Source organism: Marasmius oreades, chromosome 11, assembly GCF_018924745.1.
Source record: "Marasmius oreades isolate 03SP1 chromosome 11, whole genome shotgun sequence".
Lineage (NCBI taxonomy): Eukaryota > Fungi > Basidiomycota > Agaricomycetes > Agaricales > Marasmiaceae > Marasmius > Marasmius oreades.
This window is the reverse complement of record NC_057333.1, coordinates 208,337-235,071: the sequence shown is the minus strand read 5'-3', so window position 1 is coordinate 235,071 and position 26,735 is coordinate 208,337. Positions and strand designations below refer to the sequence as shown.

Sequence of the window (26,735 nt, the reverse complement as noted above, 5' to 3'; positions counted from 1 at the left end):
GCCATCAAGTCAATTGGTGAGTTGTAGTTGATCTGGATTTGTATCGCTTCCAACCATTGTTCTGATCATCCCGAAAACCTTTTCCAGTCCATCCGTGCCCATCAGAATGACATGGAAATCCGCGTTGGGATTGTCCAACTTCGTCTTTCCAACACTGAAGTATATATTCTTCACCATGCTCTGAACATCAAAGTAGAGTTGAACTGGCGCAAAGTCTCCCCTGTCACTGGAGTACAGTGCCAACACAAGGTGAGAGACGATGCTTAGCCTCATCAGCCGCTCTTTTAGTCTGAGCTCAATGTCAAGATAGGCCTCAAGCAGTGCATGGTAGAGATGTCCCAATAGCCACAGCATGAGACAAGTCGCTCGCAATGAAGGGCTAAACGAGTTGTCCGGAAAGCTGAGGTTTCCAATGGAGTTCAGCAATCGTAGCATGAGCGTAACATCCTGCTGATCATTGGGTACAAGAAGGGAGTGACTGATTAGAGAAGACATTCCGTCTCTTTCAAGGTGCTGTTGTAGTATGGGTATAGTGATGGTAACATTGTTTAATGTTATTCTGAGCAGTCGCAGAAGCACATTCCGAAACTGTTTTAGGACATGCTTCCAATCAAAATCTGGAGTCATACCATCGTCACCACAAGCAAGATTGAAGAGAAGCAGTCGGTTGAGGAGTTTGTATAGTGGGTCTGATGATGAGAGGTATCCGCGAAGGAACATGGAAATGAAAGATTGGTGGCAGCGAGATTCACCGTCACTTGACATGAAGTAGACTCGAAGTCCCGACCCTTTGACCTTGTTTTTTACAGCTCCCAAGACAAGATGTAGCAATTTTTCATGCGCTATGGCATCCTCTGTCTTACAGGTTCCTGAGGTCACGAACGGCCGGGCAGCATATAACTTTGGATGACTGGAAAGGCAGTATAGTGCAATAACGGTAGCCTAGGTAAGATGTATGAGAACTTGGGCATCTTCAGAAGTGGCTAACGCTTACCTCCGAAGCTAGATGCACCTCCCCGCTCTGTAAAGCATCATAGAGTGCCTCTGCTTGCGCAATGGAATGGAAATCCAAGACATACTTCCCGACGTGCTCACGACAAACTCCCAGAATCATATCAAGTGCTGGATCCCAACGAAGACGTTCTTTGATTTTGATTTTGTCAATGGCGATGCCTATCCCTATCGTACCTCCACTCCCAATGCCTCCACTTAAGAGCTGGTCCAAAACTACTGACAGGTTATTCTCAAGTTCAGTGATAGCTGGTGAGTAGGGTGATGCTTGTAATGGAGTCATATTAATTCGCCTCTTGATAGTTATTATCGAAGGAATTCCAAGAGCTCAGGAAGCAATCTCTGCAGCGGCACATCCACCGAGTTTCAGGATTAGATATCCGTGTTCAAAATCAGCTTCCTGATAATCCTTTGGGCTATGTATCCGATGCGCAGCTTGGTCCACCTTTTGGATCATCGAGAAGACACTATACCCGTTGTGCATCTCGACAGCCATCAACACCCTAATACATGGAATATCCTCTTTTCCGATTGCAATAGCAAGACGCTTCCATCCATCAATCTGCTGGTTCCAAACCAGCAGTTTACGACCAACGTTGAGGGCTTGAAGTTTCAAGAGATTGATTTCATGATTCTTCTGGGTGGCAACCGCATGGAGTCCGACTGTTGAAAGGTAAGCCCAGGGAGTATTCTCATGTGCGCCATTGATTTCTCGATGTCTGATTCCCATGACAGTAGTGTTGGTGTGTAGCTGTTGACAACTGATGCAAGAAAATGGTTTTTTGTTGGGAGTAGGGTAAGCACCGATGGTTCGGGTTGTGGCAGACTTTTGACATGATTTAGATACCAGAACTACCGACTCGTCTGAGATCATGACTGTCCAAGGAAGGGTTTTTCTTGAATGAAGTAGGATGGGGTAGGCATGAATCCCAGGAATGTCCTCAGATATAGTCAGAGGATATCCAGGGCATGGTGGAGGAGAAGAGACCATCTCAATGTCGATATTGATGACCTCTGGCCCACTTGTGACTTGGACTGAGCCCTCAGCTGCAATGATAGGAGTACTCGGAGTGTGAAGACATGCATTATTGCCAACCCTAAGGTACGTTAATTAGTATCATGTGTCTAGCAGAATAAATATACATACAATATTGTCAGAGCATCTTTAACCCGCTCCAGCCGTGGTATAAATGTCCAGCTATCATAGCTTAACTGCTTGGCACAGGTTTCCATCCACCGACACAAACTCTCACCACCGTGAGGGTTTTCACTTAAAAGTACTCCAAGCTCTTCAACACTGGAGGAATATCCAGGCCTCAGTGGAGAGTCTGGTTGACGAATATATCCAGCTCTTCCTCACCGGCACTATCAGTGACTGGATCTCCCTCAAAAACTAACAAGGAATTTTGATTTGGCTCGGTGGAATGCTGAAGCTGGGATAAGAGTTGCCTTATGGTGAGAATCAGAGACCTGAAATCGGAGTTTCTCTCAGGTTCGTCAGCAGGTAGCATCGGTAGAGATGAGATTCTTGATGGAATGATGGATAGTGCACTCGGTAACTGTGGCAGAGCAGACCCCGAGGCTGAGGTAGGTGGTATATTATTTGCAGAGTCAGAAACTTGAAAGAATGAGGTGATTTTCTTGTTTTTTCCTCTTTTCACATTCTTGCTATATTCGTTACTCCGCAGATGTCCGTCCCAATTGGCTTCGCCACCTGTCCCAATGTGAACATTGGTTCCACAAGCCTCACACCATTGTTTACTTTTGGTAGTGTATTCTGAGTTTGACTAATCAAAAACTGTCAACTTCAGTAGAAAAAACAAATGATGCTGAATGACCTTTTTTTTAGCCTTGACCATACGTGCGCGTGAAAGAAAAAATTGATTGATCTACAGTCTGATCGATAAGACTTGATAACAAATTTGGGTAAATCTAATAGCTATATAAGGAAATTTTTACTGCCGTGGCTAGGAAAAAGTGCAGTTACTGTTAAAACAACAATTTACATTCATACTGAACTGATTTGAGGCAGTACTGCATCATTTCCAACCTGTGAGCACCTTTCAGCCATAAGCCGCCTGAGACCCCTCCCCCCCCCCTACCCCATGTCTCGGCAGTTGCTGGTGAACACCCCTTGGGACGACGAGAACGAGATTGGCCTCATAATCGAAAGTGAGTATGAAATGTAAGTTCCAGTGTTCTCCTGTGGTTGCTACATCTAACTTTGTCAATCCACCAGGCTTCCAACGGTTGAGTGTCTAGCATGTACTGAATCAATCCCCACATTCAGATCCTTCCCATCACCTTGTGGCCACTCGTTCTGTGTTTCGTGTATCAAAACTCTCCTCACACACTCTCTTACTGGTCCCCCTCTGTGGTGTTGCGACTGTTACTCCCCGATTGACCTCAAGCTGGTTATTGCAGATGAACAACTGGCTGCAGACCTTTGTACCCGGATTCAATCTAGACTCCAAGAACACTCGATCCCACCCTCTAACCAACTGTACTGCCCCAACCCACAATGTTCCGTGTTCCTCAGCTCTCTTTGATCCCAATTCCATCTAGGTCAAACCATTACCTGCACAGCCTGCTCTACCCGAGTACGATTCTGAATCTCACTTACCTGTCGATGGCAAAACAATCAACTACAGTTTTTAACCAGTTCTCAGAACTGGAAGAAATGTCCTTGTTGCCATCAGATGATTGAAAAGGCGGAGGGTTGTAACCATATGTCATGTAGATGTGGGGCACAGTTTTGTTATAGATGTGGAAAGTTGTGGTATAAGAGAAGCTTCTGTCATTCCTATGTTGTTGGCTGCCCAGGTATGGGATGGGTATCGCCTATTAAGAGAAAGGCTGTGAAAATTCCACCAGACTGGCCGGGTATGGGATGGGCATCGCTGGGCACATATATGAGGTCTGCAAGAAGGTTTCTGAGATAGTTGAAGGATACATAATTTCAGTCCCTTTCCAGAACTCCAAATTGCAATTGGCTATGTATAAGTTCAGTTATTATCATTTGGTGAGTCCCGAATAACATAGCGGCCTATACATACACATTATATGATTCTAATCTACTAGCTTGTCTAGATGTATATATTCTTACCAATCTTTCATGGTGTATGAGTCTATAGCCGTCTCCTATTTCTGTATCTATCCCCATCATTGTCTTAAAATTCCGAAAATTTGTTTCACTCGCTCATATGATGAGGATATATCGTTGCTTCCAGCCCCGGGGTTTTCTCGTGCAAGAAAATGTTTGGTATATGGTGGTGGTGTCAACATAAACTTACATGAATGAAAGAGGGAACTTAACAGAGAGAGACAGGGGCAAAAGATGTAGGAGGTTGCCATGGTGGAGTCTCAATTACCACTAGTGCTCCCGGCAGATCAGCTTCATATCGGATTGAGTAGCTACCACCTGCTATCTGGCATCTGTGGATGAGCATCCAACAGATTCCAGATCATCCGGCAGATAGAAAGCCAAGATGCCCATCTGCCATACATACTCGCCGGAACAGTGAAGGACTTATTGAAATAAATAAAACTAGTTGTATTTCAACAATTTGCCTGTCTGAGGCTATTTGTGATAAATTACCAATCAAATTCATGTTTTATGTCTCTCTGGCTGCCATGCGGGACAACAACTAAAAATGGTCAAGCAGCCAATAACCGGCATGATGACCGCCGTGCACGAGGAGTCCTATTGTTTTTGGACTTTTAGGGTATCCGAGTTATTATTATTATTATTAGGACTTTTATTTATTTCTTTTTCTTGTAAAATAGCTCAGAAAGTACCTATTAAATGTCAGAATTTCTTGACCTACCATCTGATGGATAACCAACGGATTGTTGGATATTATCCAGTGGATGATGGATAGAAAAATTGCCCATCCGAAATCCATATCCGAGGTGTAAATCCGTCGGATGCCGGATGGCAATCCGATCTGATAGGAGCACTAATTACCACACCTAAAGGTTGCCTAAAGGGGTTCGCTGGTCAGCATCACATTTCTTCCTTCCCAATCTTTGCCTCCAAGTTTCCAACTCAACCTCTCAATGAACCACTACACTTGCCAGGTCAAACCTCCTTTCACACTGCACTCAAAAATGATTACTAATTCATACAGTAGACATCTACCGAACATCCAGACTCTCAAAATTACCAAAGATTCTCACCCTCACAGGGATGGTCCATCGCAGACTCACCAGATTGGTGTGGGTTGGCTTCACGTTATTGCCAAACACCTATTGCCCCTATTCCTAGCTTATTCAGGATTCCTGGTGTGGAAGACAAAGAATTCTTTATTCGCAAATGCTATGAGGATCTATTCCAGCTCCTATCTGGGAGCTACTACAATCTTCAGTCCATGTTGATCACAGGTCAGCAGGGCATCGGTGCGTTGAATTGTACAACTTGTTCATCCAATACTTACCATCCTTCAACAGGTAAAATGGTTGCTCTCTTCTATGTATTCTTACGCTTCCTTTCTGAAAGACCCACACAAGACATAGCCTTTGTCGATGGGAAAACGGTTTATCTCTTCATTGACCAGGAAGTTTACCAATGGGATATCACAGATGTCCCATATCTCCCAGAACGCCTCGATGATTATTCTCCCCTGATGGTTTTTGTCAGAATGGATAATTCATCGGCTTGCCTTCCTGTAACACTTTGGGAGGGCAACATTGTCATGCAAGCGACTTTGTTCGGGAGGGACAATCACCTTTGGGCCAGGAGCCTACCATTGATTACAACTGTTCCATTTTTCAACTGCGATGAATTTATCAATGCGTAGATGGCCTATGTTTTTGTTGTCTGACTGCAGAATGCTCACAATGTCTGAGTATAGATTCACCTGCAGTCTCTCGGGTAGGAATTTCCTGAAGGAGCTTGACCAAATGGTGAGGAAATTACCACTCGATAACAGTCAAGACTCTCCGACTACTGGAACCCTCTTGCATCTGGGGGACTCGCAGAACTCGGATGTGATATTGGATGTGTTGGATAACTTCAAAGAATATGTGGCAAAGGTAGCAGTCGAAGGCAGCGAGCAACAAGTGATTCATTTGGAGCTTGATATAGAAGAAGCTGACGAATCTGACCTTAGTCTCCAAGGCTCTCAGTCTGCTGCAACGCCTATACCTGCCATCTTGCCTTATGCATTGACCGAGCAGTCACACATTGTGGGTATCCTCTTCAGCATGGACGAGAGAATGAGAGTCACTGTCCTCGTGGACAACGCAGTCGAGATGTTTGGTCCAATTCCCTGGGATGTCTTCGAAGCAATTTTATGCCCTACTGACACGGATCTGGGACTAATGTGGGCCTTGCATGACTTCTCAGCACAAACATTAAATAATGTCACAAAGATCCTCTCACACTCCTGGAGTTCGAGCCTCTTGGAAGAGATTCATCGCTAATGCGACTTAGTTGACTATGCTACAAGGTTCTTTTTGCACTTTAAAACAGTGCTACGGAGCGATATTTATCGTATTAAGAACTAGAGTGAGCCCGAATTGCTAGTTAAAGCTAGTGCCGCTAGTAGGATGTGCCGTCGGCGCAGCTAGACCAGTTAGAGAGAGCCGTAGATCGTGTCAGAAAACTGTATGACCGTTCGAAACCTGTAGAACACTATGAGCAGAGGACTTAAGCGGTAATTCACCAAGTTCTACTCTCTACATTCTACTATGCACTGGCATATCAAGGGATTGTACTATTAGAAGACTTGTAGTCTTCACAGAACCGTTTGTAGCAGAACTTAACAAAGTCAAAAGACCTTCATACTAGGAGTACCTACTTCTACGGGGGATTTAGTTGACAAGAAATCGGACATAGGACCACACAGACTAGGAGAAATTTGATATGACCGTAGATCGAGTCCCGATCTGAGGAAAAGACAAAAAGACATGATACAGATCCCAGATCACAGATAGAGTACCTAGGAACCAGGCAGGAATGAACAATGGATCTCGGAGTCCACACTGTTCATGTGCTATGGCGATTCGGAACTCTGGATCCATATGCTGGAACTACTTGGACACACAAAGTCCATATGATTTGATAACGTCGAAATACAGGATAAGGTCCGTAGGCAGGAAATACCATATGGTACGCCTATGTAGGTCCATTCTACATGCTGAAACAAGAATGAAGAACGGTCCAGATTGGTCCAAAACATATGATTCGAATACGGAAAAGCTCCGTAGACAAGATTCTGCACATGTAGCAGTCCCTAGCAATAAGACTCCGCATGGATTCGTAGCTACGGTGCATTATTTTTAGAGATAGAACAAGTAGAGATAGGATTACAAAGCTAGCGTAGAAGTAGTATAAAAGCAGCTCATGTATCCGTAGATAAAACAGTACTACCCGTGCGTAGGAAAGTCCTGAGTGGGTTGCCCGTGAGTAACTGCTCTTGACACCAATAGAGAGATTTGCCCTGTCTTTGTGCAGTGAAACGATAAGATTTGATTTGAACTATACGAGACCGTCGAGGTCAAAACTAGAGAACTATCCGTCCGTAGGCCGCCGAGGTCTTGATTACTGTTTCGTGATCCGTCGAGGGTCTTAGCGTTTGTGTCTGCCGAGGACTTAGTTTTCGTGTCCGTCGAGGGCAATAGTCTCCAATCGTTCGAATTAGTCTTACCGTAGACGAAATTCATAGTCCCACTTAGTCCACTGGACAATAAACAGAGCCCCTACAAACCTTAGAATCCCGTAGCTGTGGCGTTTTTACACTTGCAGTTACACATTGATTTCATAAGAACTTCATACGATACTGAGACTGTGATCTTGTGCGTAACCTTTGCCAAGCAGTCCACCCTTGCAATCTTTCCTGGTGTGTAGAGTTATTGATAGACTTTACACGGAGGTTTACTAGTTTTTGGGTTGATTTGGTGTTGGTGCTACTCCCGTAGCTCTGATATTAGGTTGACTCTTGAGTGGTATTCTTCGCCCATTATCTGGTGACCACCGCAGGGGGTGGAAATAAGATTACATTCAGTATCAAACGAAATATTGTGAAATTCCGGTAGTTTTAGCCCTACGGTGAGAACTACAAAAACAACAGAAACCAAAAGAACTTCTCTCAGAAAGATTAGTTCACAGCGACGTAATACTCGCACTTCACTAGCGGCTGGCAAACAAGTCCTACAGACACATAGTCTTACGGCTTTAGCATCTAGTACCCCAGCTCAAGTACCGAGAGCTGGTCAGTCTTCTCGATCTACGCGCAATTCTACGCAAGGAAGAGAAGCTACCCAAGTTATCCCAAACAATTTGAGAAACCCCGGTTTCTCTTTTGACAGAAGTCCGAGAGAAGCTTTCCGAGACACAAGATCTACGCAAGGTCCTAGAAACCAAGCGTTAGAAACCCCATACGAAACCCCAGAGATTTTAACTGAAGACATTGAACCGTTTTCTTCACCGTTATCATCTCTACCCTCCGAATACAATTCAGACTTCGACCTACGGGAAGAAGAGTTTTATTCTTTTGAACTAAACCCGAGTTTATTTCTTGAGAGACCGTTAACAAGTATGTCCCATATATCGAATGACCCAGTAGCGGCAGGTGTGCCAGATGAAGAAAGACCGACAAAGAAGTCCTGGACGGAGTTCTCTAAAGGGGCTTTGAAAGAACTGGACAAAGATACGTCGAAACGAAGGCTCCCCACGTTCAACCGACTAGATCCTGGAAATCTACGGGAATGGATGGCGGCTATCCTACAATATGGGAAAGTCAAGGGCTGGAAGTTAGATGAATCTTTTATCATTCTAGCAATGATTCAAATGGAGTTCGAGACCTCTCGACTCCTGGCACATCATTTGCCATCTACGAGAGGCTATAGTTGGGCCGCCTTTGAGAAAGAGATGTTTGATTCATTCCCGTCGATTAGGGATTTAGAAATAGGAGCACTGGAGAATTTAGATCTGTTGAAGGCTAGGTTCTCTGGTATAGGAGAAGAACAGCTACAAAAGCTTACTTCGTTTAATATGGAGTTTGAGTTTGAAGCAGACAAACTTGCAGGAAGTTTGTCGAATCGAGAGAAAGTACAGAAGTTTGCGGAATGTCTAGACCCGACATTCTGGCGAGAGATCAGAAAGAGGCTACGGGACCCTCACTACGTTCGAAACCTGCAGGCAGAAAAGCCTGTAGAAGTAGATAGTGGGTGGGTGGCTTCCCAGCTAGACCCTTTTGCTTTCTCCCAAGTTAGGGATATGGCTTTGACCATAAGTAATGAGTTAGTAGGCGATTGCTATGCACCTCAGGGCTTAGATCCTGTTAGCTATACTCTAGGAGTGAAAGCGGCGGCTCCCGTAGGAACCCCTTTGATCACTCGTGCAAAAATCGAGCCTACGATAGCTCCATTGTCTTCGTACAAGAAGGAAATAGCTTCTGACGAGTTGACAATGAAACTTTTGGCCTCCGTAGACGCACAGAATACTCGAATGAACGACTTCGCGCGTGCAGTTTCTGAACTTTCAAAGAAGATGCCTGACTTCAGTCAGCCTAACTTCTACAAAAACATGCAAGCTATGGCGTATCATAATGGAAGCCAAGGGCAGAGTGGCGGTGGATCTAGGCCTTCGAACCAGATCACATCCAACTCTACGGCTGCGGGGCAGCCATATAGGGCGCCTACGGACAAAAATTGCATTATTTGTGATGAACCCGGGCATTTCTGGAGAGAATGCAGGCAAGCACAAGAGCTATCCCAGAAGAAGTGGATAGTTAAGAATGAACATACGAATAGATTGGAGATGTACGATGGGAATAACCTCCCACCGCCTGATCCAGTGAAGAAAGAATCACGAGCAGACAGAATTAGAGCTATCGCTAGAGAGAAGGGATGGCCAGGTGCTGAAAAGACCAGTTTCTTCTTACAGGGAGACTTGGATCTTGATGATGATCTCCCAGACCGTCAATCTGTGCCTACGATAGAAGTTTTGTTACAGAGAATTGCTGCTTTGGAGGTAGAGACTCGTCGCCAGTCGGGCGACAGCTCAAAAAACTAAAAGGTCCAATGATGGACTCCTCAGATAAGAGAGATAGATCTCGAGATACCCAGAGGAGACCGGAGGACCCCAAAAAAATAAAATTACCACCAAAACCCCAAGTAGTGATATCTACGCCGTCGTTCTTAAGAAAACAACCGTATGTGATACCCCAGAGAAAGCCTTTCGAAGAAGAGGTCTCTGAAGAAGAAGAAGCAGAATCGGATGAAGAAGAACCTCCGTCGCAGGTCAATAGATGTCCTTCTACTCCGCCACCTAGGGTATTCGATAAAATTCAGCCCGTAGAACGTGTCCCACAACCAAGGGATTCGGTATTGCCCCGAAGCGTAATTCCTGAAGACAAGGGTGCTTCAAAATCTGAGAAGGTTCATTCCGAAAACGTGAAGAAAGCGTCTACGGAAAATCTTCAAAATGTTCAATCGAAAAGATATAAGCAACGGGTGATTCAAGACCTAATTGACCAAATGATGGCCAATCCGGCTAGTGTTTGCTTGAACAAACTCACAGCTTCAGAAGAGTTCCGGAAAGCATTGCTACGGCGAGTTAGGAATAAGCACGTTCGAACGAAGAACTATAAAGCGTTCCTTCAAACGTTAGACTATCCGATAAAAGACTCTACGGCGGCTGAGGAACCTTTTGATGAAGAAGCAGAGTTTGTGAAAATAGATAATATTGAGGCCGTAGATTCGTTCGAAACCTTAGAAGAGGAAGAAGACGGATTGGAAGCGGGATCAGTAGTTCACCGAGATGTTGTGGAAGTTTATCGCACCGAGTTAGATTCTGAAGAAAAACAGAAGGTCGTGATAGTAGCTGGATTGTCCGAGGGTCTCAGATGTGTTTTTCCTGAGGTTAACGGTTCTACGGAAAGAGTAGAAGCAGTGATCGATGGTGGATCGCAAATAATCGTGATTGACGCATGGGTTGCTCAAGGATTAGGCTTGCAATGGGATCCGAATTCAGTGATTCACATGCAGTCTGCCAATGGACAGCTGAAACCAACACTGGGAGTGTGCAGAAATGTACCTTTCAAGTTTGGTGAAGTAACAGTATACTTGCAACTTCATGTGGTGGAGAAAGCTCCCTTTCAGATTCTCTTGGGAAGACCTTTTGATGTCCTAACGGAATCGAAAGTGCAAAACTTCAAGGATGGAGATCAGTGGGTTACGGTTTCATGCCCAAACAAAGGAATTCAAAGTGTCATCCCTACATACATGAGAGGGGAAGGCATTAAGATAAAACCTAAGCGGGAACCAACCCTACGGACGCAGAGTTCAGAGGAAGCGCAGAAAGAAAGAGAACAACGAGGGACTGAATCTTCAAATTTTCAGTCCACCTTGATGAATTGATAGAGGATCAAGGAGAGGTGGCTCTACAAATATCCGTAGATGCTCACGGTGTTCCACGAATTGAAAAATATAAAAATTTGATAAATACAAAATTCTCTCCTACGGAGCTGGCTGGAGCCTTCATAGAAGCTTCAAATAATAAAAGGACTACTAGTCAGTCTGATTCGAGAGTGATGAAAAATATTGATATAAACGAAAAAGACCGAAAACACACAGAAGATACAAAACACAAAAACAGTGCTTCTATTTCTCCTTGTGCTACGGACAGTTTTCTTTCTTTATATTCATCAGCACTAGTTTCGAATTCCCTAGATTCCATACACGGTGAATCTACGGAACGAGAGCAGTTGCTTTGTACTACTAGAAGAGGTTCAACCCTCAAAGGCTTCAACAGCCAAAAATTGGCACATCGATCGGACTCTTCTCAACAAGATAAGATAGATGAGCTTGGTGAGGTCGCCGTAGACGGCAGAGCTTTACTCTTGAAGGCTCAAGATACCCATAGTCTATGTGAACTTGTTGATTCGCTTAGTACGAATTTCAAGGATCTCGCCGAGGCGTCGAAAATCGAAGAAAATCCAGATAGATTGATACCCCCGTTGCTCCGACTACGAAGTTTTGTAGGGGGTGCGCTTGAAAATGAAAATGCATTTGATACAATGCTAAATGAAGCATCCGCGCTAGTAGATTATCATCAAAGGATGTACGAAAATCACTACCAAACCGACGAATGTATAGCTTTGGATTTGGATAGGTTAGCTAAGGATCCTGAGAAACGTGGAAATACTTTGTTCAATGAACTAGCTTTTCATAAGGAAAGATGGTTGCAAGTCTACGGGACTATAGACAACTTTCCTAAGGACCTTTATACGGGCGAAACCCCGATAGATGAGATTCTATCGTCTACGGACTCTCTGAATGCCTACGTTATCGAACTTGATGCGTGTGTACAAGAGATGGGGCTTGCTCTACGCAACTTAGAAGGAAAGCTTTCGAGAGAAGGTCTTCCTACGAATTCATATAGCACATTCTTGAGTAGCTCGCAGTCTATGGAGCGTGAGAACTATGTTTCCCAGGGTGCTACGGCGCTTGGAAAACATACAGTTCAGTCGGTCTACGGAAAATATAAGCCAGTAGCACTTAAAGTCCGACCACAATTAGCTAAGATGCCAGAAGAATTCCGAGTTCTTAGGAATATTACTGGGGATCTGCTTGAAGGGATGCCAGTACTATCGCCGCACCCTCCTGAGTTCAGTCCAGGAGAACGGTATACAGAAGAACGTAAGGAAATCATAGAAAAGAATCATAGTGAAGGCTTTCTATGGCCCGAAGAAATGAAATTGGTACACCATCTGATGAAAATCCAAGAGAAAGGATTCGCTTGGAGTGCAGATGAAGGTGGAACATTTCGTACAGATTTCTTCCCGCCGATTAAGTTTCCAGTGTTGCCTCACAAGCCCTGGGTTGAGCGTAATATCCCTATTCTACCTGGGATTTACGAAGAAGTCTGCCAGATTTTGAAGGACAAAATCGCAGCAGGAGTATATGAACCTACTACGTCGTCGTATCGATCGAAGTGGTTCATGGTACTAAAGAAAGATGGAAAGAGTCTGCGGCTGGTTCATTCATTAGAACCATTGAATGCAGTCACGATTCAGCATTCTGGGATTCCACCTGGAACAGCTGAGATTGCTAGTAGCTTTTCCGGAAGAGCATGTATAGGAATGTTAGACATTTGGGTTGGCTACGATGAAAGGCTTATCGACGAGGAATCGAGAGACTTTACTACGTTCCAAACGCCCTTTGGCCCCTATAGATTAGTGAAACTACCTATGGGATGGACTAATTCAGTCCCTTTGTTTCATGAGGATGTAACGTACATTCTACGGGAAGAAATTCCTCATGTTACTAGACCATACATTGACGACGTACCTATACGAGGACCCAGCACTAGATATGAGTTGCCCGACGGAGGCTACGAGGTGATTCCTGAGAATCCAGGCATCCGTAGATTCGTTTGGGAGCATTTACAGAACGTGAATCGAATAGTTCAGCGAATGAAGTATGCGGGAGGTACCTTTTCAGGTCCGAAGGCTTTCATTTGTTGCGCTGAAGGAATGGTAGTAGGCCATAGAGTGTCCTACGACGGTGAAAAACCTGTAGAGAAGTTTGCAGAGATCATTCTCTCTTGGGATCCGAAAAACTTCAGAAACAAAACTGATATTCGATCATTTCTGGGGATTGCAGGACAGATGCGCATGTTCATTAAGGACTACGCTAAGAAGACAAGACCATTGAATAAGCTCACTGGAGCTTTTGTACCATTTGAAATGAACGAGGAAGCTTGTGAAGCTGTCCGAGAGGTTCAAGATGCAATCCGTGATGCACCCGCGCTATGGCCTGTCGACTATAAGAATCCGACGGGTATCACTTTGGCCGTAGATTCGTCTTGGCACGGTGTAGGCTATTACTTGTACCAAGTAGACCCCGAAAATCCAAAAATGAAGTTCTACAATTACTTTGGGTCTATAACGTTCAATGAGAGAGAAGCTCGCTTCTCACAACCTAAAAGAGAGCTCTACGGGTTACTTATGGCGCTACGAGCATCGAAGTATCAAACTTTTGGATGTAGACCGTTGACCGTAGAAACGGATGCCAGCTACATTAAAGGAATGTTGAACAATCCGGATAGTGCTCCGAATGCTAGCATTAACCGGTGGATTGAAGAGATCAGACTCTATCATTTTGAACTAGTTCATATTAAAGGACTTGTACATGGTCCAGATGGACTTTCGAGACCTCCTCCTGGTGGGATATCTACGCCTAGACCAGAAGGATGGGAAGAATTCCTGGTCGACGACGATGGTCAGCCAGTAAAGTTTCGAATGGGACATGGAATCAAGGATGAACCTTTTGACATTGATACGTTCAAGGATGATATAGATCTGCGGTCAGGTTATTTGGTTTCATTAGCTGAGAGAGAAACAAAGTTGGCTACATCTGTCTTTTGCTATTTAGAAGACTTACGGTCTGCCGTAGATGAAGCAAACTTTGTAGATAAGATAAGAAATTGGGCACTACGGAAACCTCCAGACTATGTTTCAACATTTTTGAAGCAAGTACCAGTGGTTCCGCCTGCCGTAGATGACAGTTGGAATGATTCTCATCCATATAAGCCTATACATGAATATACGAATGAGATTAAAAGGTTCGATGAGAAAGTTCCACAAATTGAAGAGTGGCTTCTAGATCCCGAAGCAGATTTTGTAAGCGAGTTATCTAAAAACGAAATGAACAGTTTCATTACATTAGGATCGAAATTCTTTCTAGACCCCGATGGGAGACTTTACAAACGGTCTACGGATGGTTCTACACAACATAGGTTGTATGTAGTTCCTGATAAAAGGATGTGGATGCTCGTAGCAAGTCACGATCATCTAGGACATAAAGGAATGTTTGCGACTAAGTCGATCATGGAGAAACGATTTTGGTGGCCGCATATGGACAAGGACATAGATTGGTTTGTCCGTAGCTGTCAAGAATGCCAGGATCGAAGGCTTGATCTTTTGAGAATACCACCAGTGGTTACTCACACACCGTCGCTGTTCCAAGTGATCCATGTAGATGTTTTAAGTATGACTCCCGCTAGCAACAGTTGTAAACTGATTGTTCATGGACGATGCGCACTATCGAGATGGTCCGAAGCAAGGGCTATTCAAAGTGATACAGCCAGAATACTCGCAGAGTGGTTTTTTGACGATATCATTAGTAGATGGGGTTGTCCTGAGAAGGTTGTTACGGATAATGCACCACAAATGATTGCTATGGCAAGGTGGCTTACGGACAAATACGGCGTCCGTAGCATTAAGATTTCACCGTACAATTCTCAAGCAAATGGAAAGATTGAGAGAGCGCATTTCGATCTACGGAGCGCGCTTTCGAAAGCCGTAGCTGGAGACCTTGCGAAATGGTACTGGTTTTTGAAGCATATTTTGTGGGCGGATAGAGTAACAACTAGGAAGGACCTAGGTTGCTCCCCCTACTTCTTTGTTACCGGTGCAGAACCTATACTACCGCTTGATATTGTGGAATCTACGTGGCTAGTGAAACTACCCAATAGGTTTCTATCACGAGAAGAGTTAATTGGCTTTCGAGCGCAAGCTCTGGCTAAACACAGAACGCATGTAACAGCTATGCGAGATAGAATTACAGAAGAAAAGCGTAGACGCTTGATCAAGTACAAACGGGAATATATACATACTATAAAACCCTTAAACTTTGAACCCGGAGACTTGGTTCAAGTACGGAATACCGCTATTGAAAAGAACTTGGATAGGAAAATGTTCCCTAGATACTTTGGGCCTTGCGTAGTCATTCGACGAACTAAAGGTGGCTCTTATATCTTACTGCGGTGGTCACCAGATAATGGGCGAAGAATACCACTCAAGAGTCAACCTAATATCAGAGCTACGGGAGTAGCACCAACACCAAATCAACCCAAAAACTAGTAAACCTCCGTGTAAAGTCTATCAATAACTCTACACACCAGGAAAGATTGCAAGGGTGGACTGCTTGGCAAAGGTTACGCACAAGATCACAGTCTCAGTATCGTATGAAGTTCTTATGAAATCAATGTGTAACTGCAAGTGTAAAAACGCCACAGCTACGGGATTCTAAGGTTTGTAGGGGCTCTGTTTATTGTCCAGTGGACTAAGTGGGACTATGAATTTCGTCTACGGTAAGACTAATTCGAACGATTGGAGACTATTGCCCTCGACGGACACGAAAACTAAGTCCTCGGCAGACACAAACGCTAAGACCCTCGACGGATCACGAAACAGTAATCAAGACCTCGGCGGCCTACGGACGGATAGTTCTCTAGTTTTGACCTCGACGGTCTCGTATAGTTCAAATCAAATCTTATCGTTTCACTGCACAAAGACAGGGCAAATCTCTCTATTGGTGTCAAGAGCAGTTACTCACGGGCAACCCACTCAGGACTTTCCTACGCACGGGTAGTACTGTTTTATCTACGGATACATGAGCTGCTTTTATACTACTTCTACGCTAGCTTTGTAATCCTATCTCTACTTGTTCTATCTCTAAAAATAATGCACCGTAGCTACGAATCCATGCGGAGTCTTATTGCTAGGGACTGCTACATGTGCAGAATCTTGTCTACGGAGCTTTTCCGTATTCGAATCATATGTTTTGGACCAATCTGGACCGTTCTTCATTCTTGTTTCAGCATGTAGAATGGACCTACATAGGCGTACCATATGGTATTTCCTGCCTACGGACCTTATCCTGTATTTCGACGTTATCAAATCATATGGACTTTGTGTGTCCAAGTAGTTCCAGCATATGGATCCAGAGTTCCGAATCGCCATAGCACATGAACAGTGTGGACTCCGAGATCCATTGTTCATTCCTGCCTGGTTCCTAGGTACTCTATCTGTGATCTGGGATCTGTATCATGTCTTTTTGTCTTTTCCTCAGATCGGGACTCGATCTACGGTCATATCAAATTTCTCCTAGTCTGTGTGGTCCTATGTCCGATTTCTTGTCAACTAAATCCCCCGTAGAAGTAGGTACTCCTAGTATGAAGGTCTTTTGACTTTGTTAAGTTCTGCTACAAACGGTTCTGTGAAGACTACAAGTCTTCTAATAGTACAATCCCTTGATATGCCAGTGCATAGTAGAATGTAGAGAGTAGAACTTGGTGAATTACCGCTTAAGTCCTCTGCTCATAGTGTTCTACAGGTTTCGAACGGTCATACAGTTTTCTGACACGATCTACGGCTCTCTCTAACTGGTCTAGCTGCGCCGACGGCACATCCTACTAGCGGCACTAGCTTTAACTAGCAATTCGGGCTCACTCTAGTTCTTAATACGATAAATATCGCTCCGTAGCACTGTTTTAAAGTGCAAAAAGAACCTTGTAGCATAGTCAACTAAGTCGCATTATCGCGTCCTACTCTTCACTGGATGTACAGAGTATATTCAATGGACGGTGGGGTTCAAGTCTGATGTAATCCATGAGAGGGCTGTTCAACAGCTTTTGTCGAATAAGTGGTAGCAGGAGAAGCTCGTTGAGTTCTATATTGACTATGGGCAGATGAGCATGGTTGCACCCCTGCTTGATGCAATATTTGAACCCGCAATATGTGCCTGGGGCCTCTCAAATGATTTTCAAGAACTTCCTATCAACTGTATGGAATGCAATCTCCACCTCTGAAGGGTCTATACAAGATGCAGCACACCATATCAGAAAACAAAATGCAGCACATAGCTCACCCAGCCCAAGATGCAGCACACTCAACTCAAATGCAGCACACTCAACTTCCAAAAAAATTTCCAGATGTGCTGTGTCTTCTTTGGGTGTGCTCCAAGTGTCAACTAAGGTACATTAGAAATTATGTACAAGGAACAGTATTTGTATTAAGTTTGTAGTAAATATGTGATAAGATTTTGATAATGATAACCAAAAAAAAAAAAAAAAGCTAAGTCCCAAACTTTGTTGGTTTAAGCAAAGGTAATAAGCAATGTATTAGGGACTAAACCCATTTTGAAGATGGTTTTCTTCTAATTGACAGCGGCTTCCTTGTGGACGAAACAGTCAACTCCTCCTTGACAACCTTTGAAGTTGGTTTGCGGCTGCGCTTCATGCTACCATCGATAATTTTTGAAGTATTGGGTACATCTCTCTCCTTTCATTTCGGTCGGTACTGATACTCAGTGGCTGCCACAGGATTATCAGATGGCACTGTTGTTGGTAAGGAGGGTGAAGATGGTGCAGAAACTGGCGATGCGGGGGACGAGATCTTGGTAAATCTGATACTCGTTCATCGGAAGACCAGTCGACAGGGCCAAAGTTGAATGAGGGGTAATCAAAGTTGAAAGAATTGGTGTAGTGAGGAATGTAGGTTTCAACGCTGTTTGGCGGGTTGTACAAATCAACGTCAAGAAATGGTTGAGCTATGGCATCTTTGAATGCATGCCAGGCAGTGAGGTCTGTGGTTGCAACAGTCTGGGTGGCTGGAACAGAAGACTCGGCGAGAGCAGAGTCTTCTGCTGACTGGGATTGATGCAATGTTTGAGCATTCTGAACATTGTCATCAAGCTCAGCCTTCTCTTCAACGAGCGGTAGAGCATGAGAAGCTGGGGAGGTGGACCATAGGGTCTGGTGGGTGTCTGCTTGTACCTCACTTTCTGAGTTGTGGACACTGAAGTCGCCAACCACATCACCACTAGGACTCTGTACCTCGGAGTACAGATCAGACAATGATGGAGGCTCACAGTTATCTGAATGAAGGCTTATAAGTCACAGTATAGGATATAACAGAAGAACTGTAATGTACTGCTATCAATGTCCATCTCGAACTCATTATGCTTCGGCACTTCTGTAGCCATTTTCCTTGCCACCTTCACATTGGTCTTGACTTGACCACTCGAGCTTGACTGCTCTTGTGTCTTCTTCGGCATCCTATTCTTGCGAATAGTGCCAGATGAGGTTGTCACCAACTTTGTCTCCTTGAGTTGATGTTTCAAGCCATCCCTCTTCGCCTTCACCAAATCTAATTGCTGTTGTGCTGAAGACAGCTCTTTCTGCAGCTCAGCCGTCTTGCCAACTTGTTCTGCCACCTTTTTTGCTTTGTTTGCTTGGTTACCACGATGTGAAGTGCTATGTGTTTGGTGATGAAGAAGCTCGTTCTGAGTGTTGTTGGATAACCCGCATTCCATAGTCACCTGTACCTCTTCGAGGACCGTTGCATCTACATCACGACCTCTTAAGGATGGTCATAATATGAACTGAACAAGACTGTAGAAACTTATGTTTTGATTGCCATGACAAGTTTGTGATGCTTGTCAGTCAACCTTTTTGTCCATGCATGTTGCCCCTCACCGGCATTGGTGTGGTTAGGCATAGCATCCCAATCTTCCTCCCCCACAGGAGAGAGACCACAAATCGTACATGGAAGTATCCAAGATATCGATCGTTTATGCTTCCACCAAGCTAGCAGTATGTCAGTGGCTGTATTCCATTTGACGTGATGGGTTTGACTGACTTACCTGTCAGTTTAGCATTCTTTAAGGAAAGAATATTCCAATGAAAATCTTCGAGATCTTGCTTTGTCTTGATGTGATCCATATAGCTGATGATGTAGTCATAGTCTGCCTTGTCTAGACTATGCCTGTAATCGTGCAGACCCATGCATGATATATCAAGGAAAGGTCGTCAGTAGGAAGCTTAGGTGCTATTTGCAAAAAAAAAATATTTCCATTTGGCATGCACCTTGCACAACTTGACAAAGTATGGAGGGAAGGACTTGGGCCTGCTTCCATCTAACGGGCTGTGCAAAGGCACCTGGGTCTTTGCAAACGAAGCTGCTGCACCCTGCATCTGTGCTATCTCCATATCCACCACCATTGCCAGTAAATTTCCCTCGGGGCATAGCCATTTGAAAGCTATGGATTGGCCGGTGAGTTCAAGTGTGACCTTCTGAACAGCATCAAATAGTTTCTCGTAGGAAGCAGCGTCAGAACGGTTTGTGTAGACATCCATTATCGTAAGTGCTACCAATAATATCAGCTTAAGTGGTTTGTGTTACTGAAGCATCAAACACTCACCTCGCTGAACGGGCTTGTAATAAATAACCATCTGCCATTTGTTGATCTCTAGAACTTCTTCCTTGTTTGTGGTTTTCTGGACAAGGACTTTCTGAACTTGTTGAAATGTCATGTCGACCTCAAATGAGGTTACTTGATGGATAAACTTCAATAAGCCCTTGAAGGCGGCTAGGATGAGGAGGGTTCCATCGATATCCTGATGCATATGTATGTATCGCTGATCTGGCTCCAGGTCCTTGTCACGATAGAATAGGTCATAAGCCCCTGTACCAAACTGTTAGACGAATGCAAATATGGTCCTCATCAATATGACGTACCGGTTAATCCCAATCCTAGGGGAAAGGCCTTGGCTTTCTCAGCCTTGATCAAGTTGCATTTTAAGTGATTATTTGCCAGCGCAGGGTGAAGGGCCACTGGAGTTTTTCCACCAAACTTGTGCTTTGTGATGGCCACTGTGGGTCTTTCATCAGATGGTAACAACTTGACTAGCTATGGAAGATACTCACATGCCTCGATCTTGGAGACAGTCGCACCCAATACGCCATGTTGCTGGACCACCTTTGAAAACATGAGCTTGATATCCTGAGTAGCTTTACGAAGCAGTGGAACAGGATGGGTGTGTGCAATGTCACCCAGGAAAACAAGTGCCTTCTTGATCATTTTGTCTTTGGGAACATAAATGGTCATCTGTGTCTTGCATTCCAATGGAACCATCACAGCAGTGACTTGTTCACCATCCACAATATGAACAAAAGCTTCAAGAAAAGTTAGCGACAACTTGCAAGATCAACTGACATATAACTTACGACAGACCTCCTTCTTTTTGCCTATGCATGATGTTATGACCATTCCACAAGGAGGCATGTCTCTACTGTTTCCGTCTCTGAGACGGATGTGCTCGAGGCACTTTCTGAGTAGAGTGACATCTATATTGGGTGGAACGGGTGATCTACGATGTCCTTCTTTGAAGTCACTCTGCCAGCCAGAGCAACCAACAAAGTGGTGCAAAACTCCAAAACTATCCTACAGAGATTGTCAATGGTGAGCCGATACTGATTTGAAGGTCCTTACAATTTCTTCCCTAATCTTGGGATGACTCTTGCACTGTGCTGAAGTACTTGGATCCACTGCGCAACAGGGTTTGGACAACACCAAGGCGTGACTGGAGATGTTTATTAGCCCGTGCAGGAAAAAGCATCACAATCACTTACATCGCTGCTCTACTTTCTGGGGTAGAACCGTCAGCTTGCCGCATTGTGGCCTGCAATGTGGCAATTCGTTCTTGATGAACAGGCAGAACATCGCGTCTACCAACGCTGACTAGATCCTCTGAGAGGTAGGTGCAATGCCAAGCACCTTTACATTTGTTCCTGGTGTGGAAGTATGGCTCAGCCTCAGAACCCAGCTCAAATGTAACCACCATACTTACATCTCTTCCACTTTGGCTCTTCCACGAGTCATTATCCTAATATTATCAAGTTAGATCTCATTCACGTGGATTGTGGGTTAATGTACTCACGTAGTGTTTGATTAGATAGTCAGGTGTAGGGTGCCATTTGCCATCTTTTTCCATCTCGTATAGGTGGTGCATGGGGTCTGAAATATCCAATATGAAACCAGTGGGTTTCTCCAGTACAGGCCACACAGGCAGTATCTCAGACAGCCGCTCTAGTCGGTGAATGACCTTCTCTCTGGTGATATGGAGAGGGCAGTCAGCAGAGACCTACGGGTGAACCTCCGACTTGATTGCCAGTGGCCAAATGGTGTCAGAAGGCTCCCATACAACTGGGGCAAGTGTCAGTGCAGAATATATGTTTCCAATGAATGGAAACCAACCGTCATGAAACCAACCGTCGTGCGCAGTCGGATGGGGTGAGGGGCTGGTCTCCTGTTCTTCAAAGTCCAAAACAGTGACACTGGGTGAGCACCAATCGTCTGCTGAAATAGGTTGGTCGAGTTCGTCTTCCAAATCGAGGACTTCGATGACTTCGCAGTCACCATCCTTAATGATGAGGATACTATAATATGTTTATAAATAGTTTGTTTTTGTTCCCAGAATACAGTCACATACTGAGGCCAATGAAGTGGGTTTTTGCCTTGGTCTTCATCTTATTCCTGTTTGATTGGAATCAATGTTGACATAGACACGCTGCTCGGCTCCTGTTTTGGGACAGCGTGTGATAAACGCAACTTGAGGAATTGTCGCAGTTTGTTGACATTGATCCATTCATTATTGAGGAACTTGGCGGGATTGGCATGTTGGTAGGCTTCAGTGTATATCTAAAGAGGACAAACATGTTAGTACGCCCATTGATGAAGTCAAAATTGGAAGGGAAAACCCACATGATTGCGAAATTCGTGTATTGCTGCGACAGACTGGCTTTCAACGAAAGAGATGTTCTCTGAAGAGGACAACATCACAGATTGAGAGCGGGCCAAACCAACGGGCAATAATTAGCCACTTGCGCTTGTTTGCGTATATGTGGATGTTGGGCTTTATGGGTGCATGTATTGGAAATACATGCCCTGATATTGTTTCAGAGAGAGGATCTAGGGGCAAAAATAGAACTTATGGCATACCTTTTGCTAGGCAGCGTGAAGCGATGGAGTGTTATGTTGCTGTTATGTATGTGGGTCCCGCAAGCATTGGCTTGGTCACCAGAATAAAGGAGAAAAAAACATATGGCCACCTGTCGACCCTGTGCAGCTTGTCAATGATAATGACATTGGAGGACAATTGCAGCATTTGTAGCGAGCAATTTGGGTGTGAACCTGCGTGTTTCAAGTCAAAAAGGGGGTGGACCGGATCTTCTATGGTCATCATGGCGAGCTGTGGTCCGATGTCAACTATCGGACCCTTCTTCTAGTATTTTCCCAGAAGGAATGGAAGGGGGGGTTGAGCCAGAGGGAAAGGGGAGGGAGTCAGTAGGTAGTTGGCGAATAGGTGTTGTACCTCAATATTATATCCACCGCCCCTTCTTCTACACTCCTTGTTACATCTAGCTCCTCAAGGTTGACAAGTGAGACGGGTTTAGATCACGAGAAATAGACTGCAGAACACCTAAAAAAAAAAGGTCAGTTTGTGTGTAAGAGCTTGGGAAAACGTTGAAAATAAAAAACAATGGTTGATACAACGAGCACAGCGAAGGAAAATGGCAAAGAAACTGCAAGCTTGAGGCTGAGGAACATGCCCTCAGCCTTGCAGCTGTTGTTTCTTTTTTTTTTTTCTTTCTTTGCTCGCATTTTATTTTACTTTCTATTTTTCCCAACATTGTGTTTTATTGTAGGTACTAATTACATTGCGATTGTACATTAATTGAAGGGAATTAAAAGTACTTACCATGCACAAGGGATGCCTAGGACACCTAGGATGATGAGCAGACAATGAGAGGGCAGCGATGATGGAGGTAGGAGGAAGAGTTGAAAATGCTGTGCTGCGGAGTCCCATGCAGTGGATAACCCAGCCGAGCTTTGGGATGAAGCAGGCACGTGAGTATTTCTCACACTCTCTTATGGCCAATAAAAAGTTTCAACTCATCTATCTATGATTAGAAGTATGTACACATGTAGAAATCATGTTTCAGTAGCTAGTGATCGTTAAATAAAGATTGAAATTGAAATTTAAGCCATTTTAATAATACAAAAACAAAATTTTATATACATCCTTGCTGTCAGTTTACAAGCCAGAACTGACGCATTTCTCGTGTTCTAGATGTCCAACAGGTCATCAACTACCCTATGGAAGCGATGCCAAGCTCTTCTCGCAATCCAGCCCCCATGGAACCTATAGACATCCTGGAACTGGACGATTCGAAGGTGGCAGCTTATGAGAAGGGAAAGGGTAAAGGTAGGAGTGCAGATGTTTTGCAGTTTTTGGATATTGAGGCCGCTGTTGACCAGGACGAAGATGAAGAGGAAGGGGAGACGGATAACTTGGGTACGTCTCGAGCATTCTTCTCACTCTGATTCATAAATTGACTTTGTCAGGTGCGTATAGATGGATTCCTTGTTTTCGATAACGAACTGAACGAAGATACACAATATGGAAAGCGGTTTTCACATGCTGCGGTCGACACCTTGTGACGGCATGAGAAGACACATATATGCGAGCACAACGACACTTTGGCACTGGTGCCAGATACCCTTACACCTATTACACCTGTTCAACAACCTCCCATGTTAGAACCAGAAGAACCCCTTCCAGTACCTTTGCGAAAACTATGGCTTGTATGTTGTCAGGTACATACCAATCTATTCTCTTCATTACCTATGGTTTTTCTCACATCACAACTCATTTAGCCTCACAAGGAACTGAAAAATATGGCCAATATCCTGCACAGATGTATTGCGGACAACGAAATGGCGATTACGAGCCTTCATTGTCGTTCCGAAGGCGACGGAATACTTTATCTCGATACTCCCGATCCGATGAAGGCCATGAAGATATTGTCGAATCACCAAGCTATTCGCCGTTTGAAAACCAGCCCGTACTACAAACTCAATATGATGCTCTTGGAAGACCTGATGGACAGCGTGCGATCTCTTATTCTCCTGCCTTTAGACAGCAGCTGTGAAGGGGGGACATGGGTTTGTAAAGCAGGAACATGAGTCTCCATAATTGACCTGGTTTTCAACAACAGGCAGTTCCCCGTTCACGAGGGAGACCTTGCTCTGGTTACTGCTGTGTTTAGATACTCTGGCGAGCTAGGTGTGCTGCTTCCTGCATGCCATACAGAGTATTTGGTCAACTTGGGTGTTCCGTTCAGGCAAGGGGACTATGGCAGGAAACTTCTAGCAGGGAAGATGCTCCCTCAAGGTGGAGTAGCCCCCTTACTTGATGCCGGCCTCAAAATCGAGCATGGCCTGGTTTTCAGGATTATCAAGGCCAAGTGTGTGGCACCTATGTCTGGACCATATGACTGGCAAGATATCAGCATTTTTGTCATGAGCGAACACCCACTTGTAGCAGAGTTCTTTCCACAGATAGATGGGTTGGAGTTTCTCCTGGATGAGAAGGTTGAATCGTGGGATGGAATGAAGAAAGGGAAGGTCACCGTGGTAACAGAAAAGGGTGTGGATATTCTGACAGATACCATACCTTCGACACACGAGTTTCTCGGTTGGAAAGTCTTCAAATGCTGGGAGGCTGATGACTATGTCATCGCCCCACGACTTGAAGCAGAAGGTCTGGTAATCGGAACAAAGAGCAACCATGTGTATGCATGGTTGGGATATGAGAACGACAATGACCACGACAATGACTATGTACATTCTACTTTACAGCTCATGGAAATGGCTCTAACTGACTTCAAAAGGGAATGAACATACTCATAGAATATTGAAACCTCTTTCGAGCCATTCCTCGAGTCAACCGGATCGAAGCCTTGCTCACAAGACGTACAGAAGACGCTCTCCTCAAAGCCTGCCAGTATGTGCATACCGGGGAATTATCTAAGGATCATGTCGCCCAAATGGTCGCCCAGTATCGAGCAAGTCAAGACCAGTCCCTTGTTTTGTCCAGGACATTTACATGTCCATGGAAGTGGTGGAACGTTCTTGTGTGGAGAGGAAGGTTTAAGGGCCAACATACCCTTGTGGATGTTACCTTCTCCACGAAAACGGCAAGTAGGTTGCGGGTACATGTCAGAAGCAATGTTGCAAACACATCAAGCGCTCTCTTCGTCGTGGATTATGACGACGTTATCGATCCAAAGTATGTATTTTTCATTCTTTTACAAGTCATGGTTTAACATTATCATCAGGCTCTTTTTACCACTCCATCTCGTGGCACAACCACCAAAAGCCTTCCTCCCCCCACATGGCTATCTTCACCCAGCCATCCCTCTTCTCGAGCAGTTCAGGGCAAAGGTTGTTGTCTCAAATGAACCAGAAGCAGTTCAAAAGAAGACAACTCCTCCACCTGATCCGGCAGCTTCTTCCTCAACCGATATGGATGTTTGGAACCCGAACTGGAATCCCAAAGCTGTTCCTGAAGCTAATCCTGAAGCTGAAGAACAGCCACCGCTTTTGAGGACTGGACCGGGTTTTGAGTGGTGGAGAAGACACCACAGCAGTCAACATGACTTCTACAACCTGCTCCCCAATGTCGCCGAATGTCTTTCCTTCCAGGTGATTCTGACTGGCAGCATTCCCGACCTCAACGGGAGGCAATACGCTGGACCTAAATCATTTGAGATTTTCTTGTGGAGGCACGGGAACTCGGAACATCAAGTTTTGACTGTCAAGTGGCAACAGTTGAAAGGGAGGATACCACCTCAAATGATAGTTCAACCTGTATGTCCGACCAAGAAGACAAAGCTTCCGATGGTGGTTTTACGTGGGGAACATGAGGTGTTGGTGGTGACGAAGATTACTGCTATTGGTGAGGAAATTTGGGTGAAGCCGATGGACCCAGTTGTGGGCAAAGTACATGACAACTGGCACACAATGAAGGTTTCCCCCGGTGACTGTTGCATGGTATGTCTCCTCAACAAAGCCACTCACGAAAAATGGTCAAAGTATAACGCGAAACCAGTGCGGGATGGACACTGAACTGTTGTATCAATAGACTCTTGTAGCGTTACACACTCATACTGATTTTTTGTATACTCTTTCAAGTTGATACCATTTTCTTGATACCATTTTCTTGATACCAGTAAGATTGTATTATAAATTATGTATCTTTAACTTTACACTAATACATGTCTAGGTTGTGGATGGGTGTGAAA

General features: G+C 44.5%; 8 protein-coding genes across 8 annotated transcripts; 4 read left to right on the top strand and 4 right to left on the bottom strand.

The window, feature by feature from the left end:
* Window positions 1–9: 9 nt before the first annotated feature.
* On the bottom strand, window positions 10–1,294 carry E1B28_002935 (uncharacterized protein; the record flags this gene model as incomplete). Its single annotated transcript, XM_043159889.1, has 2 exons — window positions 10–942; window positions 995–1,294. 2 exons carry the CDS (start codon window positions 1,292–1,294, stop codon window positions 10–12), a joined length of 1,233 nt encoding a protein of 410 aa, XP_043001843.1.
* A 45-nt stretch (window positions 1,295–1,339) lies between these two features.
* E1B28_002934 (uncharacterized protein) lies at window positions 1,340–2,244 on the bottom strand (the record flags this gene model as incomplete). Its single annotated transcript, XM_043159888.1, has 2 exons — window positions 1,340–2,108; window positions 2,159–2,244. The coding sequence occupies 2 exons, from the start codon at window positions 2,242–2,244 to the stop codon at window positions 1,340–1,342; spliced, it is 855 nt and encodes a 284-aa protein (XP_043001842.1).
* A 2,826-nt stretch (window positions 2,245–5,070) lies between these two features.
* On the top strand, window positions 5,071–6,435 carry E1B28_002933 (uncharacterized protein; the record flags this gene model as incomplete). Its single annotated transcript, XM_043159887.1, has 4 exons — window positions 5,071–5,091; window positions 5,145–5,409; window positions 5,461–5,806; window positions 5,865–6,435. 4 exons carry the CDS (start codon window positions 5,071–5,073, stop codon window positions 6,433–6,435), a joined length of 1,203 nt encoding a protein of 400 aa, XP_043001841.1.
* An 11,605-nt stretch (window positions 6,436–18,040) lies between these two features.
* Window positions 18,041–19,119, bottom strand: E1B28_002932 (uncharacterized protein; the record flags this gene model as incomplete). The annotated part of the gene is made up of 2 exons (XM_043159886.1): window positions 18,041–18,681; window positions 18,738–19,119. 2 exons carry the CDS (start codon window positions 19,117–19,119, stop codon window positions 18,041–18,043), a joined length of 1,023 nt encoding a protein of 340 aa, XP_043001840.1.
* Window positions 19,120–19,208: 89 nt separating this feature from the next.
* E1B28_002931 (uncharacterized protein) lies at window positions 19,209–22,115 on the bottom strand (the record flags this gene model as incomplete). Its single annotated transcript, XM_043159885.1, has 13 exons — window positions 19,209–19,393; window positions 19,450–19,571; window positions 19,680–19,953; window positions 20,008–20,271; window positions 20,325–20,459; window positions 20,514–20,762; window positions 20,814–21,030; window positions 21,079–21,169; window positions 21,219–21,472; window positions 21,527–21,698; window positions 21,750–21,792; window positions 21,844–22,025; window positions 22,075–22,115. The coding sequence occupies 13 exons, from the start codon at window positions 22,113–22,115 to the stop codon at window positions 19,209–19,211; spliced, it is 2,229 nt and encodes a 742-aa protein (XP_043001839.1).
* Window positions 22,116–23,784: 1,669 nt separating this feature from the next.
* E1B28_002930 (uncharacterized protein) lies at window positions 23,785–24,090 on the top strand (the record flags this gene model as incomplete). The annotated part of the gene is made up of 2 exons (XM_043159884.1): window positions 23,785–23,944; window positions 24,005–24,090. The coding sequence occupies 2 exons, from the start codon at window positions 23,785–23,787 to the stop codon at window positions 24,088–24,090; spliced, it is 246 nt and encodes an 81-aa protein (XP_043001838.1).
* A 93-nt stretch (window positions 24,091–24,183) lies between these two features.
* On the top strand, window positions 24,184–25,329 carry E1B28_002929 (uncharacterized protein; the record flags this gene model as incomplete). Its single annotated transcript, XM_043159883.1, has 3 exons — window positions 24,184–24,246; window positions 24,307–24,594; window positions 24,652–25,329. The coding sequence occupies 3 exons, from the start codon at window positions 24,184–24,186 to the stop codon at window positions 25,327–25,329; spliced, it is 1,029 nt and encodes a 342-aa protein (XP_043001837.1).
* Window positions 25,330–25,478: 149 nt separating this feature from the next.
* Window positions 25,479–26,559, top strand: E1B28_002928 (uncharacterized protein; the record flags this gene model as incomplete). Its single annotated transcript, XM_043159882.1, has 2 exons — window positions 25,479–25,720; window positions 25,770–26,559. 2 exons carry the CDS (start codon window positions 25,479–25,481, stop codon window positions 26,557–26,559), a joined length of 1,032 nt encoding a protein of 343 aa, XP_043001836.1.
* Window positions 26,560–26,735: the final 176 nt, after the last annotated feature.